This window comes from Perognathus longimembris, unplaced genomic scaffold (assembly GCF_023159225.1).
Source record: "Perognathus longimembris pacificus isolate PPM17 unplaced genomic scaffold, ASM2315922v1 HiC_scaffold_5241, whole genome shotgun sequence".
Lineage (NCBI taxonomy): Eukaryota > Metazoa > Chordata > Mammalia > Rodentia > Heteromyidae > Perognathus > Perognathus longimembris.
Genome location: NW_025960647.1, coordinates 301,958 through 320,711, shown reverse-complemented (window position 1 = coordinate 320,711; position 18,754 = coordinate 301,958). Strand labels below are relative to the sequence as shown.

The 18,754-nt window shown below is 59.0% G+C and overlaps 2 protein-coding genes across 2 annotated transcripts; both read left to right on the top strand.

The window, feature by feature from the left end:
- The first annotated feature begins 5,775 nt into the window (after positions 1 to 5,775).
- Positions 5,776 to 8,562, top strand: LOC125345054 (mast cell protease 2-like). The gene is given in 6 exon segments (XM_048337305.1): positions 5,776 to 5,833; positions 6,349 to 6,499; positions 7,061 to 7,196; positions 8,011 to 8,043; positions 8,045 to 8,272; positions 8,411 to 8,562. Coding segments are annotated over 6 exon segments (750 nt in total). The 3' UTR covers positions 8,555 to 8,562.
- Positions 8,563 to 15,098: 6,536 nt separating this feature from the next.
- Sdr39u1 (short chain dehydrogenase/reductase family 39U member 1) lies at positions 15,099 to 17,117 on the top strand. Its single transcript, XM_048337301.1, is given in 7 exon segments — positions 15,099 to 15,114; positions 15,336 to 15,350; positions 15,353 to 15,441; positions 15,721 to 15,803; positions 15,889 to 16,010; positions 16,294 to 16,437; positions 16,543 to 17,117. Coding segments are annotated over 7 exon segments (888 nt in total). The 3' UTR covers positions 16,962 to 17,117.
- The last annotated feature ends 1,637 nt before the right edge of the window (positions 17,118 to 18,754 follow it).

The window sequence follows — 18,754 nt, the reverse complement described above, 5'->3', positions numbered from 1 at the left end:
TGACCTGTGTTAGGTGAAGTGCTCCAAGCCATCCTTCTCGAGCGAGCCTCCCTCCTCGGACTCCACAGCTGCCGGCATCTGACCTGCGACCGGGCGAGCGCCCTACCCCAGGGAAGGAGACACGCCCCGACCAAGCATCCCGGGCCTGACCTGAAGGAGCCCCACACACGTCCCGCCGTGGCCCCAGGAGGCTGGAGGACACGAACCCGGGCCGCCCCTGGGGTGCGAGCGCCCAGGGCCCCAGCTCCCCCTGCCTGTCAGCTGCAGAGTGCCACCACCGACTCCTACAGACGCGGGGGACAGAAACACAGCCCAGGGCCCGCGGCCCCGCCTGGACCCCCAGTGCCTCGGCAGGCTGAGATCTAAGGATCCAGGTTCAAAGCCAGCCTGGGCGGGAAAGTCCAGGAGACTCTCATCTCCAATGAACCACCACCCCCCCCCAAAAAAAACAACCAAATCCAAAAGTCGAGCGATGGCTCAAGTGGTAGAACACTTGCCTTGAACAGCAAAGCTCAAGGGACCGTGCCTAGGCCCCGAGTTCAAGCCCCAGAACCATCACCAGAAGATTAAAAAAAATCTTGCTATAGTTTCATTGTGCTTGTCTTGTCTCACTCAATAGGATATCTATCTTTTGCATCCATTTTCCTACAAATAACACGGTTTAATTTTTACGATTGTTTAATATTACATTACATCTATCTATCTATCTATATCTATATATCTTCTTTCTCCATCCATCATGTTTCTTTTTTCCTAGTTCCTGTTACATTTGAATGATTAACAGTTGGAATGGTTTTGTTTGTTCTGTTAGTATTTGGGTTGGTTTGTCTGTGGGTTCTTATTTTTCCAGTAGCCTTGGTTGGCTTTGAATTCACAACCCTTCTGCCTCCGCCTCCCTGTTTCTGGATTGCGGGCTGGGACCACCACCCAAGCCTTAAACAGCAGTTTCGAGACGTGAAATAGCAAGCACCAAGGCACTGGGGCTATTTCCCGAGGAGCCGTGCAAGTCCCTTCTCCACTCTACCCACAGAGCGGCGCAAAGCGCCCCGTGAACTGCCTCGCGTCCTCCGCAACCTGAGCCCCAGGAAGCAATGGGCCGAGGGGGATGACTCCACTGAGCCCCCAGTTGAAATCGGAATCAAAGTGCTTCCAGAAAGTTCGCCTCTCCAAATCAAACCGTGACGCGTGAGTCACCCGGTGTGGAAAAAGCAGTTGCTAGCCCAGCGGCTCCCGAAAGAGATAAGAACACCATGATCTCTGCCACGTGAATGCTAGGAGGTGGTGACATGGACCCAAGGAGCCGGCCTGTCCGACAGATGCGGAGGATGATAAGAGAACCGCAGGACCACAGGCGGGGCAGGGGAAACCGTCCTGATAAGGGAGGCAGCGTCCGGAAGCCCGGCCTCTCGAGGTAGACCCCTACTAGGCCACAGGCGTCCTCTCCACGGCTAACATGAGCTCCGGCAAAGCAGGGAAAGGAAGAGCCCGAGAGAAGGCTGGCAAGGCCGGCAGATAAACCTACTCCTGCGGACGCAGACAATCCCCACACGAAGCCAACCAGCAAGAGAGGAAAGGCTTCAAGGAGCCTCTAGTGACTCTAACCACGCTTTCAGAAAGAGACCATGGGGCAAGTGGTTCACCGCCAATCAGCTTAGCTACTAACGAGGCTCACATCTGAAGATCCCAGTTCAAAGCCAGCCTGGGCAGGTAAATCCAAGTGACTCTTCACGACAATTAACTAGCAAAAAGCTGGACGTGAAGGTTCAAGTAGCAGAGTACCAGCCAAGCGAGTGAGGAAGCCCTGAGTTGAAGCCTTATTGCTGGCGCACACACACACACACACACACACACACACACACACACACACGAAATAACATGTCATCTCTCAAGTATAAATTACTTCTTTTTAAGAAATCTTGGGGGGGGGGCTGGGGAGATGGCCTACTGGCAAGAGTGCCTGCCTCATATACATGAGGCCCTGGGTTCGATTCCCCAGCACCACATATACAGAAAACGGCAGAAGTGGCGCTGTGGCTCAAGTGGCAGAGTGCTAGACTCGAGCAAGAAGAAGCCAGGGACAGTGCTCAGGCCCTGAGTCAAAGCCCCAGGACTGGCCAAAAAAAAAAAAAGAAAGAAAAAAAAGAAATCCGGGGTTCTTTTGGGGGAAGTAATTTTTAGAGCTCTAATTGTGTTTTTAGATATGAGGCCCTTGTCTGACGCAAAACTGGAAGAAAAAAAAAAAAAACTCTGCTGCCATTCCGTGGACTTTCTGTATCTCTTGTTAGCTGAGTCCCTTGCCACAGAGAAGCTCTTCAGTTTGATGAAATCATTTACCCAGGCTTCCTTTGATTTGTTGTGATTCTGGGTCTTAAGAAGTTTCAACCAGGGCTGGGATATAGCCTAGTGGCAAGAGTGCCTGCCTCGTATACATGAGGCCCTGGGTTCGATTCCCCAGCACCACATATACAGAAAACGGCCAGAAGTGGCGCTGTGGCTCAAGTGGCAGAGTGCTAGCCTTGAGCAAAAAGAAGCCAGGGACAGTGCTCAGGCCCTGAGTCCAAGGCCCAGGACTGGCAAAAAAAAAAAGAAGTTTCAACCAATACCTAGAAGACCTAGTGTTGAACCTACCTCGTCCTGTAACATTTCCACAGTATCTGGCCTTACACTGAGGTCTTCGATCCACTGAGAATCGACTCTGGTGCAGGGTGATATAAGAGTGTCTAGCTTAGTTTTTTGCACATAAATTAGCCAATTTTGCTAGAACCATTTGTTGAAGAGGCTGTGTTCCTTCCAATCTGTGTTTTGGCTCCTTTATCAAACCTTAGGTGGGAATGGGGCTGTGGGTTCATTTCTGGGTCTTCTGTTCCATTGGTCCTCAGGCCTATTACTGTGCCAGTATCATGCGGTTCTTGTTATTATAAATACAGCTTGAAGTTTGGTATTGATATTCCTCCAGCACTGTTCTTCCTGCTAAGGATTGTTTTTTCTCTTCAGGGTCTTTTATTATTTCATATAATTTATTTTTTCTGTGAGACTCTTTTTTTTTTTTTTTTTGGCCAGTCCTGGGCCTTGGACTCAGGGCCTGAGCACTGTCCCTGGCTTCCCTTTGCTCAAGGCTAGCACTCTGCCACTTGAGCCACAGCACCACTTCTGGCCATTTTCTGTATATGTGCTGCTGGGGAATTGAACCCAGGGTTTCATGTATACACAGCAAGCACTCTTGCCACTAGGCATATTCCCAGCCCCCCCATATAAAATTTTTTATTGATTTCTCTATTCTTTGAAGAAAGTTGTTGGGATTTTGATGGGTATTACATTGAATATGTGAATTGCTCTGGGCAGTATTGCCCCAGTTAGAAGGGCCGTTATTAAGGAAACTGACAATACAAACGCTGACGAGGATGCAGCCAAAAGGGAACCCTATTACACTGTGGGTGGGAGTGTACACTTGTCCAACCACTCTGGAAAGCAGTGTGGAGGTTCCTCAAACGTCTGAACATAGAGCTCCAGAGGCATATGATGTGGAGTTACCTTCTCTTTGACCAACACCTGGTCAACATCTCATTTTCACTTCCTCTGTCCACATATCTCCAGCTGTGAAACGCTTTGAACTGCCCACTTTTTTGCCATCCTGGGACTTGAACTCTGGGCCTGGGCACTGTCCTTGACTGTCCTTGAGCTTTTTGCTCAAGGCTAGCACTCTACCATTTGAGCCACAGCGCCACTTCTGGTTTTCTAGTGGTTAACTGGAGATAATCTCACGGACTTTCTTGCCTGGGCTGACTTTGAACCTCAGTCCTCAGATCTCAGCCTTCTGAATAGCTAGGATTACAGGTGTGAGCCACCAGCGCCCAGCTTTTTTTTTTTTTTTTTTTTTTTTTACTGTTTTTAACACTTAGAATGCCTACTGTAGACATTAACAGTTCTGTGGATCCGTAGGAAACTCAATTCCTTCCTCTCTGCAAGTATTTATAACAGGTTAGGAATAATAGATACAAAATGTAATATAGTACACAACAGTAGCCTGTGCTTATCTGTGTCTCTGATAGCGAAGGACTGAGCAGCACCTAGGAGATTAGTAAAGCACACCTCTGGGTGTGTCTGTGGTGGAGTTTCTAGAAGAGAGAAACTAAGCAGCACTGCCACCTCCCACGGGTTGTGGAGCCAAATGGAATAAAAGGAAAAGAAGGGGGGCCCGGGGCCCCGGGGGCTCACGAGGGGCTGAGACTCGAGGAGCACAGTTCAAAGCCAGCCCCAGGCAGGAAAGTCCATGAGACTCTTATCTCCAATAGACCAGCCAAAAAGCCGGAAGTGGAGGTACGGCTCAGCTGATAAAGTGCTAGTCTTGAGCACAAAAGCCCAGGTCCTTCGTTCAAGCCCTAAGACTGGCATTAAAAAAAATTTTTTGAGTAAAATGGAGTAGTTTGATATTGGAAATACCACATGTGGAGTTAAAGCAATAGCATACTAAAATAAATAAGTTGAAAACTTACCTTACCTTAATATACATGTAATTGCTACTAAGCAATGTAAACTTCTAAACAGAAAAATTGGCCATATGGAATTATCAACTGTAGGAGTAGGTCAAGCTAGGTGTTGGTGACTCATGCCTGTAGGTCTAGTTACTCAGGAGGCAGAGATCTGAAGATCACTGTTCAAAGCCAGCCCAAGGAAGAAAGTCTATGAGACAGTTATCTCCAATTAACCACCAAAAACAAAACAAACAAAAAGCTGAGAGTGAACTGTGCCTCAAGGGGCAGAGTGCCGACCTTGAGCAAAAAAGCTAAGGGACAGTGCCCAGACTCTGAGTTCAAATCCTAGTACCACCAGACACACACACACACACACACACACACACACACACACACACCACAAATTTAATTGTGAACCACAAACCGTCATGGTCAGATCAATACAACTGAGATAATATCTACTTTATAAGGTTTCTGTCAAATGAATAATGTGCATCATAGATCTGACCAAAAAAATCTCATACATGAGCTATGAGGACAGGCTAATCCCCTCCCATTGGCCTTTGGGATGGGATGTGGCCAGTCCTTCCTCTGATCACTCTCCTCGGGTCTCTCTCCCCCCTCCGTCTACGCCCCTCGGGTCTCTCTCCTCCTCGGCCAATGAACATTGGTTCAGAGGAGGAGGTGCAGACTTGAGCTTTTTCAGATGGCAAGTAGCCATCCAGCAAGACGAGAGGCTGGAATGAAATGGAGAGTTACACCTGATGAGAGGATAAGTACGATCCCTGGAACGTTTGCAGGAATGGTATGTGTGTTTGTGTACACCTCTGCGCACACACATGTGCACGTGAACTCCACGTCGTGGTGTGGACCACAATGACCACGGCGTGCTTCTGGGCGCTGCCCCTCCTGCGGCTTCCGAGGGCGCGTTCGCCAGCTTCCCTGGCGGGAGAGACAGGGTCCCGTCCCCCGCCTCCCTTCCTCAGACGGGACGCACGGCGGGACCTCCCACGAGAGGCCGGGCTCGGGCTGTACCTCTGGAGTGACACGGGGGAGCTCCTGGTCACAGAGACGGTCCGCGCAGGGGAAGGGAAGCGCCGTGACCACGCGTTTCCTGTGGCCGGCCCTGCCTCTCGCTCGCTCGCTCCCTCAGCGGCTGGAAGGTCAGCCCCGCGCTGTCCCTGCTGGAAGGTCAGCCCCACGCTGTCCCTGCTGGAAGGTCAGCCCCGCGCTGTCCCTGCTGGAAGGTCAGCCCCGCACTGCCCCTGCTGGAAGGTCAGCCCCGCACCGCCCCGCTCCGAGGATGCGCGGGCTCGCTGTCCCTCTGCTGCTGCTGCTGCTGTCCTCGGGGGCGGCCGCCGGTGAGTGCCGCCCCCCCCCCCCCGGGGTCTGTCCCCACCACGAGGGCGGGCCCTCGGCGGCGCTGGCTCTGCTCGCCCACGGGACCCGTCCACGCCGGTAGTGGTGTGCGGGAGCACGGGGTGGGGGAACCCCAGAGCCGGTGGGAGGAAGCGAGGACCCTCGGGAAAGAAGCGCATGATGGACGTCCTCCCTGGTGCAGAACCACAGACGGACAGTCGTGTGATGCACAGTCCCGGGGCCCTTCCTGGGCTACGAGAAGACCAGGACGGGGCCCGGGAGCTCATGCTCCGCACGGGTGTGCGTGCGTGTGTGTGCGTGTGTGCGTGCGTGTGCAAGGAATCCGCTGTCCGCATGGCTTCTAAGGCGGGTGGGGGTTGCGTCCAGGGAAGGGAGGAGATGGAACAGACCTGAGAGGGCGCTGGCCCCAAGCCGGGGCCGGGATGGGGCGCAGGGGAGCCGCCCCCCCCCCCGCCCCGTCGCGCCCGTGTGGACGGCCCGCGCTCTCCCGCCGCAGAGGAGATCCTGGGGGGCTCCGAGTGCAGGCCGCACTCGCGCCCCTACATGGCCCACCTGGAGGTCGTCGGCCCCCAGGGCCACGCGCACCGCTGCGGCGGCTTCCTGATCCGACGGGACTTCGTGCTGACGGCGGCCCACTGCGCGGGGAGGTGAGACGACGTGGGGGGGGGAGGGTGTCACGCCCGGGCCAGGCGGGGACGTGGGGCTCCGCGACCGCGGCCACGTGGGGAGACACTGAGCCTCGTCCCTGTGAGGACAGGGCCCTGTCGGGGGCGGAGGCCCTGTGCAAGGTGGGAGACGGGGCTCGCGGGGCGCCCCCCCCATCCGTGCTCCGGCAGCCGGGCCTCCGTGCAGCCCTCCCGGAGTGAAGGCCCCCCGCCCCGCCCCCGCGGCCCGGCTCCCTCCCGCTGCCCCTGGGGGTCCCGCCCGCCCCCCTGCCCGCCCCCCCATCTCCACGAGACGCCACCGAGGGAGTCAGCGACCACAGACCCCTCGGGAGGCGCTCCGAGCCCGCGCTGCCCCCCCCCCGGGAGGCGCTCCGAGCCCGCGCTGCCCCCCGGGAGGCGCTCCGAGCCCGCGCTGCCCCCCCGGAGGCGCTCCGAGCCCGCGCTGCCCCCCGGGAGGCGCTCCGAGCCCGCGCTGCCCCCGGGAGGCGCTCCGAGCCCGCGCTGCCCCCCGGGAGGCGCTCCGAGCCCGCGCTGCCCCCCCAGGTCCATCACCGTCACGCTCGGCACGCACAACACCACGGAGCGGGAGGGCACGTGGCAGCGGATCGCGGCCGAGCGGCAGTTCCCGCACCCCGGCTACCGGCCCGGCCGCGTCGTGCACGACATCATGCTGCTCAAGGTGACCCGCGGCCCCCCCTCGGCGCCCTCCGCCCCGCCCCCCAGCCCCCCCCACTGGGCCCCGCCCGCCCCCTCGCGCCCTCCGCCCCTGCCCCCCAGCCCCCCCCACTGGGCCCCGCCCGCCCTGACGCCCCTGCCCCCCGCCCTGCCCGCCCTGACGCCCCTTCCCCCCTCCCCCCCCGCCCTGCCCGCCCTGACGCCCCTTCCCCCCCGCCCTGCCCGCCCTGACGCCCCTTCCCCCCCCCGCCCGCCCTGACCCCCCTTCCCTCCCCCCCCGCCCTGCCCACCCTGACGCCCCTGCCCCCCCCGCCCTGCCCACCCTGACGCCCCTGCCCCCCCCGCCCTGCCCGCCCTGACGCCCCTGCCCCCCCGCCCTGCCCGCCTGACGCCCCTTCCCCCCCCGCCCTGCCCGCCCTGACGCCCCTTCCCCCCTCCCCCCCGCCCTGCCCTGACGCCCCTTCCCCCCTCCCCCCCGCCCTGCCCGCCCTGACGCCCCTTCCCCCTCCCCCCCGCCTGCCCGCCCTGACGCCCCCTTCCCCCCTCCCCCCGCCCTGCCCGCCCTGACGCCCCTTCCCCCCTCCCCCCCGCCCTGCCCGCCCTGACGCCCCTTCCCCCCTCCCCCCGCCCTGCCCGCCCTGACGCCCCTTCCCCCCTCCCCCCCGCCCTGCCCTGAAGCCCTTCCCCCCTCCCCCCTGCCCTGCCCACCCTGACGCCCCTTCCCCCCTCCCCCCCCGCCCTGCCCGCCCTGACGCCCCTTCCCCCCCGCCCTGCCCGCCCTGACGCCCCTCCCCTCCCCCCCCCCCCCCCCCCCGCAGCTGAGGGAGAAGGCCGCGCTGACGCTGGCGGGTGGGCCCGGCTGCCGAGCCCCTCCCGGCCCGGCTGCGCCCCGTGCCCCCCGGCAGGCTGTGCCGGGCCGTGGGCTGGGGGCGGACGAGCGTGGGGGGGCCCGGCTCCGACGTGCTGCGGGAGGCCAAGATGCGGCTCCTCCCGGCCTGGGCCTGCGGCCACTTCGCCGGGTTCCGCGGCGGGCGCCAGCTGTGCGTGGGCAGCCCCGCCACGCGCCGCAACGTGTACAAGGTGACCCCGCGCCCCGCCGCGCCCGGGGCTCGAACCCAGGACGCCCGGGCGGGGGAGAGAGGGCGGGCCCCGAGGACACGGTCCGGAGGAGCCGGGCGGCCGGGCTGACCGCTTGGCCTCCCCCCCCTCCCCTCGCAGGGCGACTCCGGGGGCCCCCTCCTGTGCGCGGGCATAGCGCATGGTGTCGCGTCCTACGTGCACGTGAGCGCCAGGCCCCCCGCCGTCTTCACCCGCATCTCCTACTACCGGGACTGGATCAACAGAATCTTGAGGGCGAATTAACCCCGGGGCGCAGGCCACGCGGAAGGAGCCCGCGGCCCGGAGCCCGCCACCCCCCCCCCCCCCCCGGTGCCGCTCGCCTGGGCCTGTCCCCGGCTCTAGCTGATGTCCCCCCCACCTCCCGAGCCGCAAGAAAGCGCCCACAGGCCGCCGTCTCCAGAAGGTTCCCACCGCTCACAATCCCCCTAAAAGTCTAATAAAGATCCACGCTCCGCACTCGAGTGTGCGTCTCCTCTCCACGCCGCGCTTTCCTCTGCGCACCGAACAACCTGATTCCCAAGCCAAACAAGCCTAAGATTCGGCAGGGGTGAGTGTGTGTGCGTGTGTGAGTGTGTGTGTGTGCGTGAGAGAGAGAGAGAGATGGGCAGACATAGAGATAAGACAGAGGGACACAAAGACAGCGAGAGACAGGCACAGAAGAGCAGAGAGACATCAAGACAACAGAGACAGGGAGAGACACCACAAACTTGTTTACAAACAAGATGTGGAAACCTCTGGACCCCCCCTGGCCTCTCCCTGCTAGACACCCATAGCAATATCTTCTCTCTACCACCAAGGTGAAGCAGCCAACGAGTCCGCGAGCACGGATCGCTGATCCCCAAGGAGTAGGGACGCACTCTGTGGAGGGCCATTGGATTGACACAGGGAAACTGAGCTCACTGTGTTCAGCTGACTGCTTCTGGGTGACACAGTCTATGTATAAGATCCGTAGATCCATCATTGAACCTCCTTTTCCATAAAATGAGCCCCTGTGTGTGCATGTAATAAGTACCTGGGCGGGAACAAGGTTAGTGAACTCGGCAGCCTTTAGGTCCTCAAATGATGGGGCTGGCAGAGAAGCTTCAAGCGAGGAGAAACACTCACCTCCAGGGCTGCTAGGATAGGCATCTTTGCCCTCCAAAGTAGAAGGGGTCTGACCCTGTCCACCCCTTCCCAGTGATCTTGCTAAGACGCTGCTGCAGGTCAGGTGATCAACCTGAGTCAGCCTTGGCGTGAGACCAAAAGTGCAGATAGGACCCGGAGATTCGGAGAACCGTCCTGCTGCCAGATGCCAGGTTCTTCCGTATCTGCCAAGATAAAGTGGAGACTTCTCCCCACTGTAGGGAAGAGCTTCACACAAACACCATGCCGTTACCAAAACAGTTAACGCTTCTTTGGATTCCGCAAAAAAAAAAGTGGAGTCAGAAGACCTGAAGCCGTGATACACACATACACACACACACACACACACACACACACACACACACACACACACAGAAGGAGGAAGGGAGGGAGGGAGGGAAGGAAGGAAGGGAGGGAGGGAGGGAGGGAGGGAGGGAGGGAAGGCCGGCCAGGAGTGGCGCTGTGGTTCAAGTGGTAGAGTGATATAGCCTTGAGCAAAAGAAGTTCAGGAACAGCACCCAGTCCCTGACTTCAAGCCCCACGGAAAATAAACCTAAAGCAATGAAGGACGAGGGCTGTAACTCACGTGGTAGAGCAGTGGCCCAGCAAGCGCAAGGGCTGAGTTCAAACGTCAGTATTGCCCAAAAAAAACAGGAACAAATAATGAAGCTTGACATAGGAAAGAGAGAAGAGAAAAGCAATGGCAGAGGTGGAAAACTGAGTCCAATCAAGGATACAATGGAGACCTGAGGGTAGGAAAGTTAATGACACGCCAAAACGCAAAGACTTCATTTCCTCCGACTCACTGGTCCAGAGCCCAGCGCACTGACTGACACGGCCCAGCCCAGGGCAGGGATCCGGTGAACTCCACGTGGGAAGGGCTCTGTCGTCCAGCAGTGGAGACGTGCTGCTGGGCTGTGAGGAGCCGGGGCACTGGCGCTGGATGGCGGTGAGGGTTTGTGACTGCCCCCTCTGGAGACGCACTTCACTTAGGGGCCTCGGCTTTGATCGCAGAATAAGAATTTCTGGACAAGTCATAATGGTAAGAAAACGTGGCAGTGATTTATTAAGTGAACGGGCAGGCAAGCAGAAGAGTGGTGACACAGAGTGTGCGTGCTCTCAAAGGCAGCGAGAGCCGGGAGCGTGGCCTAGCGGTGGAGTGCTCGCCTAGCATGCACGAAGCCCTGGGTTCGATTCCCCAGCACCACATGAACAGAAAAAGCCAGAAGTGGCGCTGTGGCTCAAGTCGTAGAGTGCTGGACTTGAGCAACAGAAGCTCAGGGACAGTGCTCAGGCCCTGAGTTCAAATCCCCAGGGCAGGCAAAAAAAAAAAGGGGGTGGGGCTGGAATCCACCTGGCACTTTGACACCAGGGATATTTATATGCTACAGGCCAGGCCTGCCTTAAAGTTATGCTCCTCATCACGCTCGGTGTTACGCCTTCACCACTGGGGACCGACCAGCACATTACACACATCACCATCATTTGGGGGCCATATAGATTTTAAATGAGTGTTTATCCTTGCGATGGAAGGCATTTTACCACATACGTTTATCTTTTGAGATAAGCACTTTGTGCCAGGAGGAGCCATTTTTCTAAGTATTTGCTTCTCCAGGATACAGGTCTTTTTTTTTTTCTTGCCAGTCCTGGGTCTTGAACTCAGGGCCTGAGCACTGTCCCTGGCTTCTTTTTGCTCAAGGCTAGCACTCTGCCACTTGAGCCACAGCGCCACTTCTGGCCATTTTCTATGTATGTGGTGCTGAGGAATGGAACCCAGGGCTTCATGCATGCTAGGCGAGCGCTCTACCACAGGCCACATTCCCAGCCCTGCTTGTCTTTTTTCTGATGTCCTTTCTCAGTTTTTAGAGCACTTACTGTGGGGCCAGCAAGTGAGGTCAGATGGAGGAAGCTGTTCCTGCTCTTTTTTTTTTTTTCTTCTTGTGTCGATACAGCAGCTTGTAAAGGAGGGGAAGGGTTAAACGAAGAAGATAGTGCTGTGTTTGTGAAGACAGTTCCTAAATCCCTGGCTGCCATTCGCCTTCTTTTCCCTCGTCTGTCCCCTACAATGGCGTTGGTCTCTGAATCCTGAAGGAAGTGGAAGGGTGAGTGGTCTCCCAAGTTTGCTTTCAGGTGAGTTGTGTTTTGAACTCCTGGCTGTCACTTGCCACGTCTCCTCGTTCTCCCGAGTCTCAGCCGCGGCAGGGGCGCCTCTGGACGAGCCCCCAGCAGGGGAGATTGGATTGTGAGTGGCGAGGCGCTGTTCCCACTGCTTGCTCCCCCCCCCCCGCCTGGCTGGCACTGAACGCCAAAGGCATGTTCTCTGACCTTCGTCCCTCCTGGGCAAGGTGTGCACGCGTGCCGGCGTGGGGACTCGGGGCCTGCCAGCCACGGGCACCGACGGGACGGGACGCACGCCCCGCGCACAGCGAGAGGGAAGGCGGGCTGTGCTCACGGGCGACGGCGACAGATGGAGGAGAAGGATGCCAGGAGTGACGGCAGTCGCCCCGGGCCGCCGGCCAGGGCCCATCAGCCCAGCCCCTCAGGAGGCCGAGAGCTGAGGGCCGGGGTCGGAAGCCAGCCCGGCTCTGAGCTCCAGGAGCCACCAAGAGAGGCTGGCGCATGAAGCTGGCGGGGGAGAACTCTCCGCTCGCTCCGTGTCTCCTGGAAAGGATCTGGCCTTCGGTGCCTTCCCCTGTAAGCGATCCGTGACTGAAGGCTCTCCACGGACACCGCCTGTGGCTGCCTTCCCTGCACCAGCTCGCTCCGCCGGCCCCGCTGGGGAGGCGGGGAAAGTCGTTTAGAGATCTCCGTCCAGATTCTGGGACCTGTGGCTTGGGCAGTTATTTACCGAGCCCACGGTTTTGATTAAATGACAAGAAGCTTCCGTCCTTACTCAACCTCTCAGTATTTCCGACTTCTTCGGCTCGCTGTTGTACAGGGGTTCTGGTTTTGTTCTGTGGATTTGAGGCGACCAAACGCAACGGAAGAACTGGTCGTCTTCATTGGGTTCGTCGCCTCGTCGCTCGTGGTGTCATTGAGCAGATAGCCAGGCAGCTAAGATCTCTGCGAGATCTCAGGGCCGCTCGTTAGATGGGAATCTGCCGTGGTCTTCGGCCAGCACATGACCTTATCTCCTCTGCTGGGCACGCTGCCACAGCGTGGCTTGTTCCTGGGCTTTTCCACTCCAAGGGCCTGTCTGCCAGGTGCCGGCAATGACAGGTGGCACACTCACACAGGATAATTTGGGGAATGTTTGCAAAGGGAGCAGGAGAGAAGACACGTCTAGGGTGGGAAGCAAGCTTCCAGAGGAGGGTGATGCTCTATTTCCTCACTGGGGTACTGGTTATGTAGACAAACACAAAGACAACGGGGGAGTCGGAGTTGTAACTCGAGTGGTAGAGCACCTGCCTTGAGCAGAAAAGCCAAGTGCAAGTGGAAAGCCCTGAGTTCAAGCCCTAGTACCAGAAAAAAAAAAATGTTAATTCTATCCCTTGTCTCCTTAAGCAATACATCTGAGTTAAATTAAAAGCTTTACTAATCTCATGTGTGTTACTTCTTAGACTTCTCAGGCAGGTTGGTGACGCACCAGAGAGGGAGAGGACAGGCAGGGGAGCGATAGTTGCTGAAGTCGTGGGAAAGATGAGGACCAGATCACCGCGGGTCCTGAAGTTCTTTATAAGGTTTTTGGCTTCTACGCTAAAAGCAGAATACACATTGGAGAACTCTGAGGAAAGGATGGCATAACATACGTTTTTGAAAGGGTCATTCTGCCTACCATTTGGAGAATCATAAGGGACCAACAAGAATCAGAGCCTGGACGGGGCATTGATGGCTCACACTTGCAATCCTAGCCATTCAGAAGGCTGAGATCTGAGGAGCACAGTTTGAAGCCAACCTGGCAGACAAATTGGAGAGACCCCTATCTCCAATTATCCAGCCAGAAGCTAGATGTGGAGGTATGATTCAGCCTCGAGCAAAAGATCAGGCGAGGCCCTGAGTTTAAGCCCAGTACCAGCACAAAGTATAAGTTTTTTTAAAATGTAAGAATAGAACATACTAGCCAGGCATTGGTGGCTCACACCTGTAATCCTAGCTACTCAGGAGACTGAGATCTGAGGATCACAGTTCAAAGCCAACCCAGGCAAGAAAATCTGTGAGACTCTTATCTCCAATTACCCACCAGAAAACTGTAATGGCGCTGTGGCTCAAATGGTAGAGCACTAGCCTTGAGCTGAGGAGCTCAGTGACAATCAGTGACAATACCCAGGCCCAGAGTTTGAGCCCAAGGACTGACAAAAAAATAAAATAAACAAGAATTATGAACTTGGATGGGAATATGGCCTAGAGGTAGAGTGCTTGCCTCCCATACATGAAGCTCTGGGTTTGCTTCTCCAGCACCACATATACAGAAAAAGCCAAAAATGGTGCTGTGGCTCAAGTGGTAGAGTGCTAACCTTGAGCAAAAGAGCAGCTCAGGGACAGTGCTCAGGCCCTGAGTTCAAGCCCCAGGACTGGCAAAAAAACAACAAATAAACAAGAATTATGAACTTATTGAATTATGGATTTATTAGCGACAGAGCCTACAGAACTGCTAACAGATCAGCCCTGGGAGAATGGAAGAATCAATGGTGACTTTCAATTTTTCCCTCAGCAAATAGAACCACCACAAGTACCCTTTGCTAAGACTGGGAGAACTAGCAAAAAGCAAAAACAGGTTTGGGTTCATGGAAATCTGGAGTACAATCCGGGACATATAAAAATTTGCCTTTTAATGACCCACGTGGAGATGTGGAATCCAGATTTCAGGGAAAAGGGCTTTGGGATCAAAGTGGAGATATAAATTTAGGAGTCAGGGGATGCTTGCCCCCCCTCCCCCCATTCTAGGGCTTGGACTCGGGGCCTGAGCACCGTCCCTGGCTTCTCTATGCTCGAGGCCAGCACTCTGCCACTCGAGCCACAGCTCCCTTCTGGCTCTTCCTGTGTATGTGCTGCCGGGGAATCGAACCCAGGGCTTCGTGCGTGCTAGGGGAGCCCTGTACCGCGAAGCCCCGGATGCTGTGTTGAAACACGCCACTTGAACTGGCACGTGAGTGTTCACAAAGAAGAGGTCCCAGGCAGGGGTGGAGGGTTTCAGGATCTGGACGTGCGGAGGAGACAACCAAGGCCGGCAAAGGGACTGCGGGGCGGGCAGGAAGGGAAGAAGCAGAAGGGCACACCCGGGAAACGAGAGGGAAAAAGTGTGTCCACAAACCTTGCAGGGGACCGAGGCCCCGACCCGTCAGAGATGACGTCGGGGGGAGATGGGTGAGCCCGGCCCAGGCAAGGCGGCTGGCGAGGGCTGTGTCCGCAGGATGGGGGGGGGCGGGGGGAGGGCGCGGGAGCTGGGAGCGCTCGCGGGCGGGGAGCGCGGGAACGGGGGAGGACCGCTACGCCCAGAGCGTCGCCCCCCCCTCGGGCCGCCGGGGCCTCCGCCCCGCTTCCGGCCACCACGGACCCGTCGCTGGAAGCGCTTCCGGAGTCGCGGGGGAGGGGAGGGCCCCGCCCACGCCGGGGTCGCTCCGCCCAGCGAGGGCGCGTGCGCGGAGCGTCGCCGCCGCCGCCAGCGTCCGGCCGCGCGGAGGGGGCGGGGCCAGGCGTCGCGCGTGCGCGCTAGCTCCCGGTCGCTATGCGGGTGCTCGTGGGTGAGGGCGGGCCGAGGACGGGGCGGGCTCGGCCGGGAGTCGGAGAGACGGGGTCCCGGGCGGGGGAGCGTGCAGCCTTCCGCGCCGGCCACCCGGCCCTGGCCTCGGGGCCCGAGGAGCGGGGTGTCTGTGGCCTGGTGGCCCGGGTCCGCGCGGCCGGGCGGGGCGGGGCGGGGGGCCGGGCGGCGGGACGTTGTAAACGGTTTGCGCCCTTGGAGCAGGCGGCGGCACGGGCTTCGTGGGACCGCCCTGACCCAGCTGCTGAGGACGCGGGGCCACGCGGTGACGCTGGTGTCGCGGAAGCCCGGGCCGGGCCGGATCACGTGGGTGCGCGGGGGGCGGGGCCCCGGGCTGGGGCCGGATCACGTGGCGGTGCGGGGGGCGGAGCCCTGGGCAGGGGCGGGGCTGTCCGGATCACGTGGCTGTGGGGGGCGGAGCCCCTGGGCAGGGGCGTGGCTGTCCGGATCACGTGGCTGTGTGGGGGCGGAGCCCTGGGCAGGGGCGGGGCTTTTTCTGGATCACGTGGGGGGCGGAGCCCGGGGCAGGGGGCGGGGACGGCAGGGCCAAGGCCCAGGCCCTGACGCTCTTCTCCCCCCCTCACGGCAGGAGGAGCTCGCCAGCTCCGGGCTACCCAGCTGCGATGCCGCCGTCAACCTGGCCGGGGCGAACGTCCTCAACCCCCTCCGGAGGTCAGCCGGCCCCCGCCCCCCCTCCCCTCCCCCCGGGGCCGGGGCCGCGGCCGCGAGCGGGGACCAGCCCTTCCATTGCCCTCAGGTGGAACGAGGCCTTCCAGAAGGAGGTTCTGGGCAGCCGGCTGGAGACCACCCGCATGCTGGCCCGCGCCATCGCCGAGGCCCCCGAGCCCCCCAAGGCCTGGGTGGTGGTGACAGGCGTAGGTACGGCCCCCCACCCCCCGCCGTCTGTTCCTCGCGACCGCCCCACCCTCAGGTCGACGTCATCCCACCGCCAACCCCCGGTGCTCCACGCAGGCCGGGCAGGCCAAGCGGCCCGCGCTGCCCGGGGCCGGCTTCCGCCCCCCAGCACCTCCTCCATGCCGGTTTCTGCTCCCCACCCCCCTCTCGATCCCGGTTTCCGCTCCCCACGCCCCCCCCACCCCGGGCAGCCCACGGTGAGCCTCCCGGGCGGAGGGGGGCAACTCACCCGGCCGTCTCCCCCCAGCGTACTACCAGCCCAGCCCGACGGCTGAGTACGACGAGGACAGCCCGGGCGGGGACTTCGACTTCTTCTCCAGCCTGGTGGCCAGGTGGGAGGCGGCGGCCAGGCTTCCCGGGGACGCCACGCGCCAGGTGGTGGTGCGCTCGGGTGAGAGCCGGGGCGGGGCCTGCCGGGGGGGGGGGGCGCGGGCGGGGGGGGGGATCGGGGCCGTCCCAGCGCCGCCCCTGTCCCCCCCTCCCTCCCGCCACGCAGGGGTCGTGCTGGGCCGCGGCGGCGGCGCCCTGGGCCACATGCTGCTGCCCTTCCGCCTGGGCCTGGGCGGCCCCCTGGGCTCGGGCCGGCAGTTCTTCCCCTGGATCCACGTCGGGGACCTGGCGGGGATCCTGACGCACGCCCTCGAGGAGAGCCACGTGCACGGGGTCCTGAACGGGGTGGCCCCGGCCTCCGCCACCACCAACGCCGAGTTCGCCCGGGCCCTGGGCGCCGCCCTGGGCCGCCCGGCCCTCCTCCCCGTGCCCGGCCTCGTGGTGCGCGCCGTGCTGGGGCGGGAGCGCGCCACCATGCTGCTGGAGGGCCAGAGGGTGGTCCCGCGGCGCACGCTGGCCGCCGGCTACCAGTACGCCTTCCCCGAGCTGGGCGCCGCCCTCCGGGAGGTGGTGGCCGCGGCCTAGGCAGCGGGGCCCGGGGCCCGGCCCAGGGCGGCCGCCTCGCCTCGCACTGCTGCTCCACCCGATCCAGAAGGCCTCAGCCAAGCTCACCAAGCCCAGCCCCTCACCTCTCCAGCTCCCCGCTCCCCGTGTTACATAGCAGAGAACAGGCCCGCGCCTTCTGCAATAAAGACGCGTTATCTCAGGAACTTGAGCTCGCCTCTTTAGCCCAGGTCCTCCCGGGACTCATCTCAAGGACATCACCAGAGATGACGCTCCCCTACAGGAGACCCTGAAAGTTCGTCCTCACCACCTCCCTTCTTGGTCCATGTAGTCAAAAGAATTGCTCACAAAGTCTCAAGTTAGGATAGAGAGTAGAAGGCGAGAAACAACCATCACCCTGCACACCTGTTTGCAGAATGCATTAGGACCCAGTACAGGTCACTTCGGGCTTGTATCACCAAGAGCAGTGAACTAGTTAAGGTCCCAGTTATCAAGCTGTGGCCGGAAAAGCCAACTCTCGCGACTGTCCAGAGGCTACAATCTGCCTCTCATCTCACTGGGGCCATGTCGGTATACCGGGCCCTCAGCATGGAAGGGCAGGAGAGACCTCTGACCTGTTTTGTTTTTGTGTTGTTTTTTTTTTTGCCAGTCTTGGGCCTTGGACTCAGGGCCTGAGCACTGTCCCTGGCTTCTTTTTGCTCAAGGCTAGCACTCTGCCACTTGAGCCACAGCGCCACCTCTGGGTGTTTTCTATATATGTGGTACTGGGGAATTGAACCCAGGGCTTCATGTATGCGAGGTAAGTACTCTTGCCACTAGACCATATTCCCAGCCAACCTCTGGTCTGTTTACTGCACACCAGCCATCGTAGAAAGTGAAGTGGCCAGGGAACAAATGAAGTACAAGCACAACTCTATCAGGAAAAAAAAAAAATCACAAGTGCTCATCTAGAACCTTCTTTACCTAAAGTTCTAGCTGCCGCATTCCCCTCATTCAGACCAAACCAACCGATCTCTCCTCCCAGGACCTGGGAATCGCTGTCACTTCCTGACCAGGCTGCCCCAGCCCGAGCCTAGCCATGTAAATCACCAACAGGGGCAGAAATGCTGGGACCAAGGACCTCTGCCTCCACGACGCAGCTCCTGGTGCAGTACTCGGGGCCCGTGCCGCGAAGGAGGCAGACGCCAGAGCCTAACCACTGGATCTTACCAGGGGCTTGACACGGACCACAAACAGAACAGAACCCAGGGGCACCCATTCCACCTTAGGCTTTATAGAAAGTTGGCTAACTTTATTGTTCTAGGGGATGACTTGCCTTAAAGGAAGAAGTTACATGAAAGCATATTTTAGTCTACATTAGAACTACTGGTTCATTATTGCCCTGCCCAAAAAAAAAAAGTTCCTGACACAGGAAGAATTTAAGCAGAGACATGGAAATGCCTTCGAGGAATCAGGAGAGAGAAGGCATGTCATGTAACAGTGGATTGCTCTGCTGATTCTTGTTTTCATTTTCTGGGCAATTGGTTCATCTAGGCCACATCAGTATATGCACACAGCAGAAGTGTGTCACCTTGTGCAAACTGTCCCCCATGAAGAACCTCTGTGGGGTAGACCACCTTCACATTTCCATTGCAGAACACAATTTCATCCATTTGGTAAAAAAATGCTACAGCAAGAGCGTTTAACCAGGGGCATGGTGGCCTGCTCCTTAATCTCTGAACAAACTATAGGAACCCTGAGTATATTAACAAGGAAAACAGTTGCCCTTAACTATTATGTTTTTTTTTTCTTTGCCAGTCCTGGGCCTTGGACTC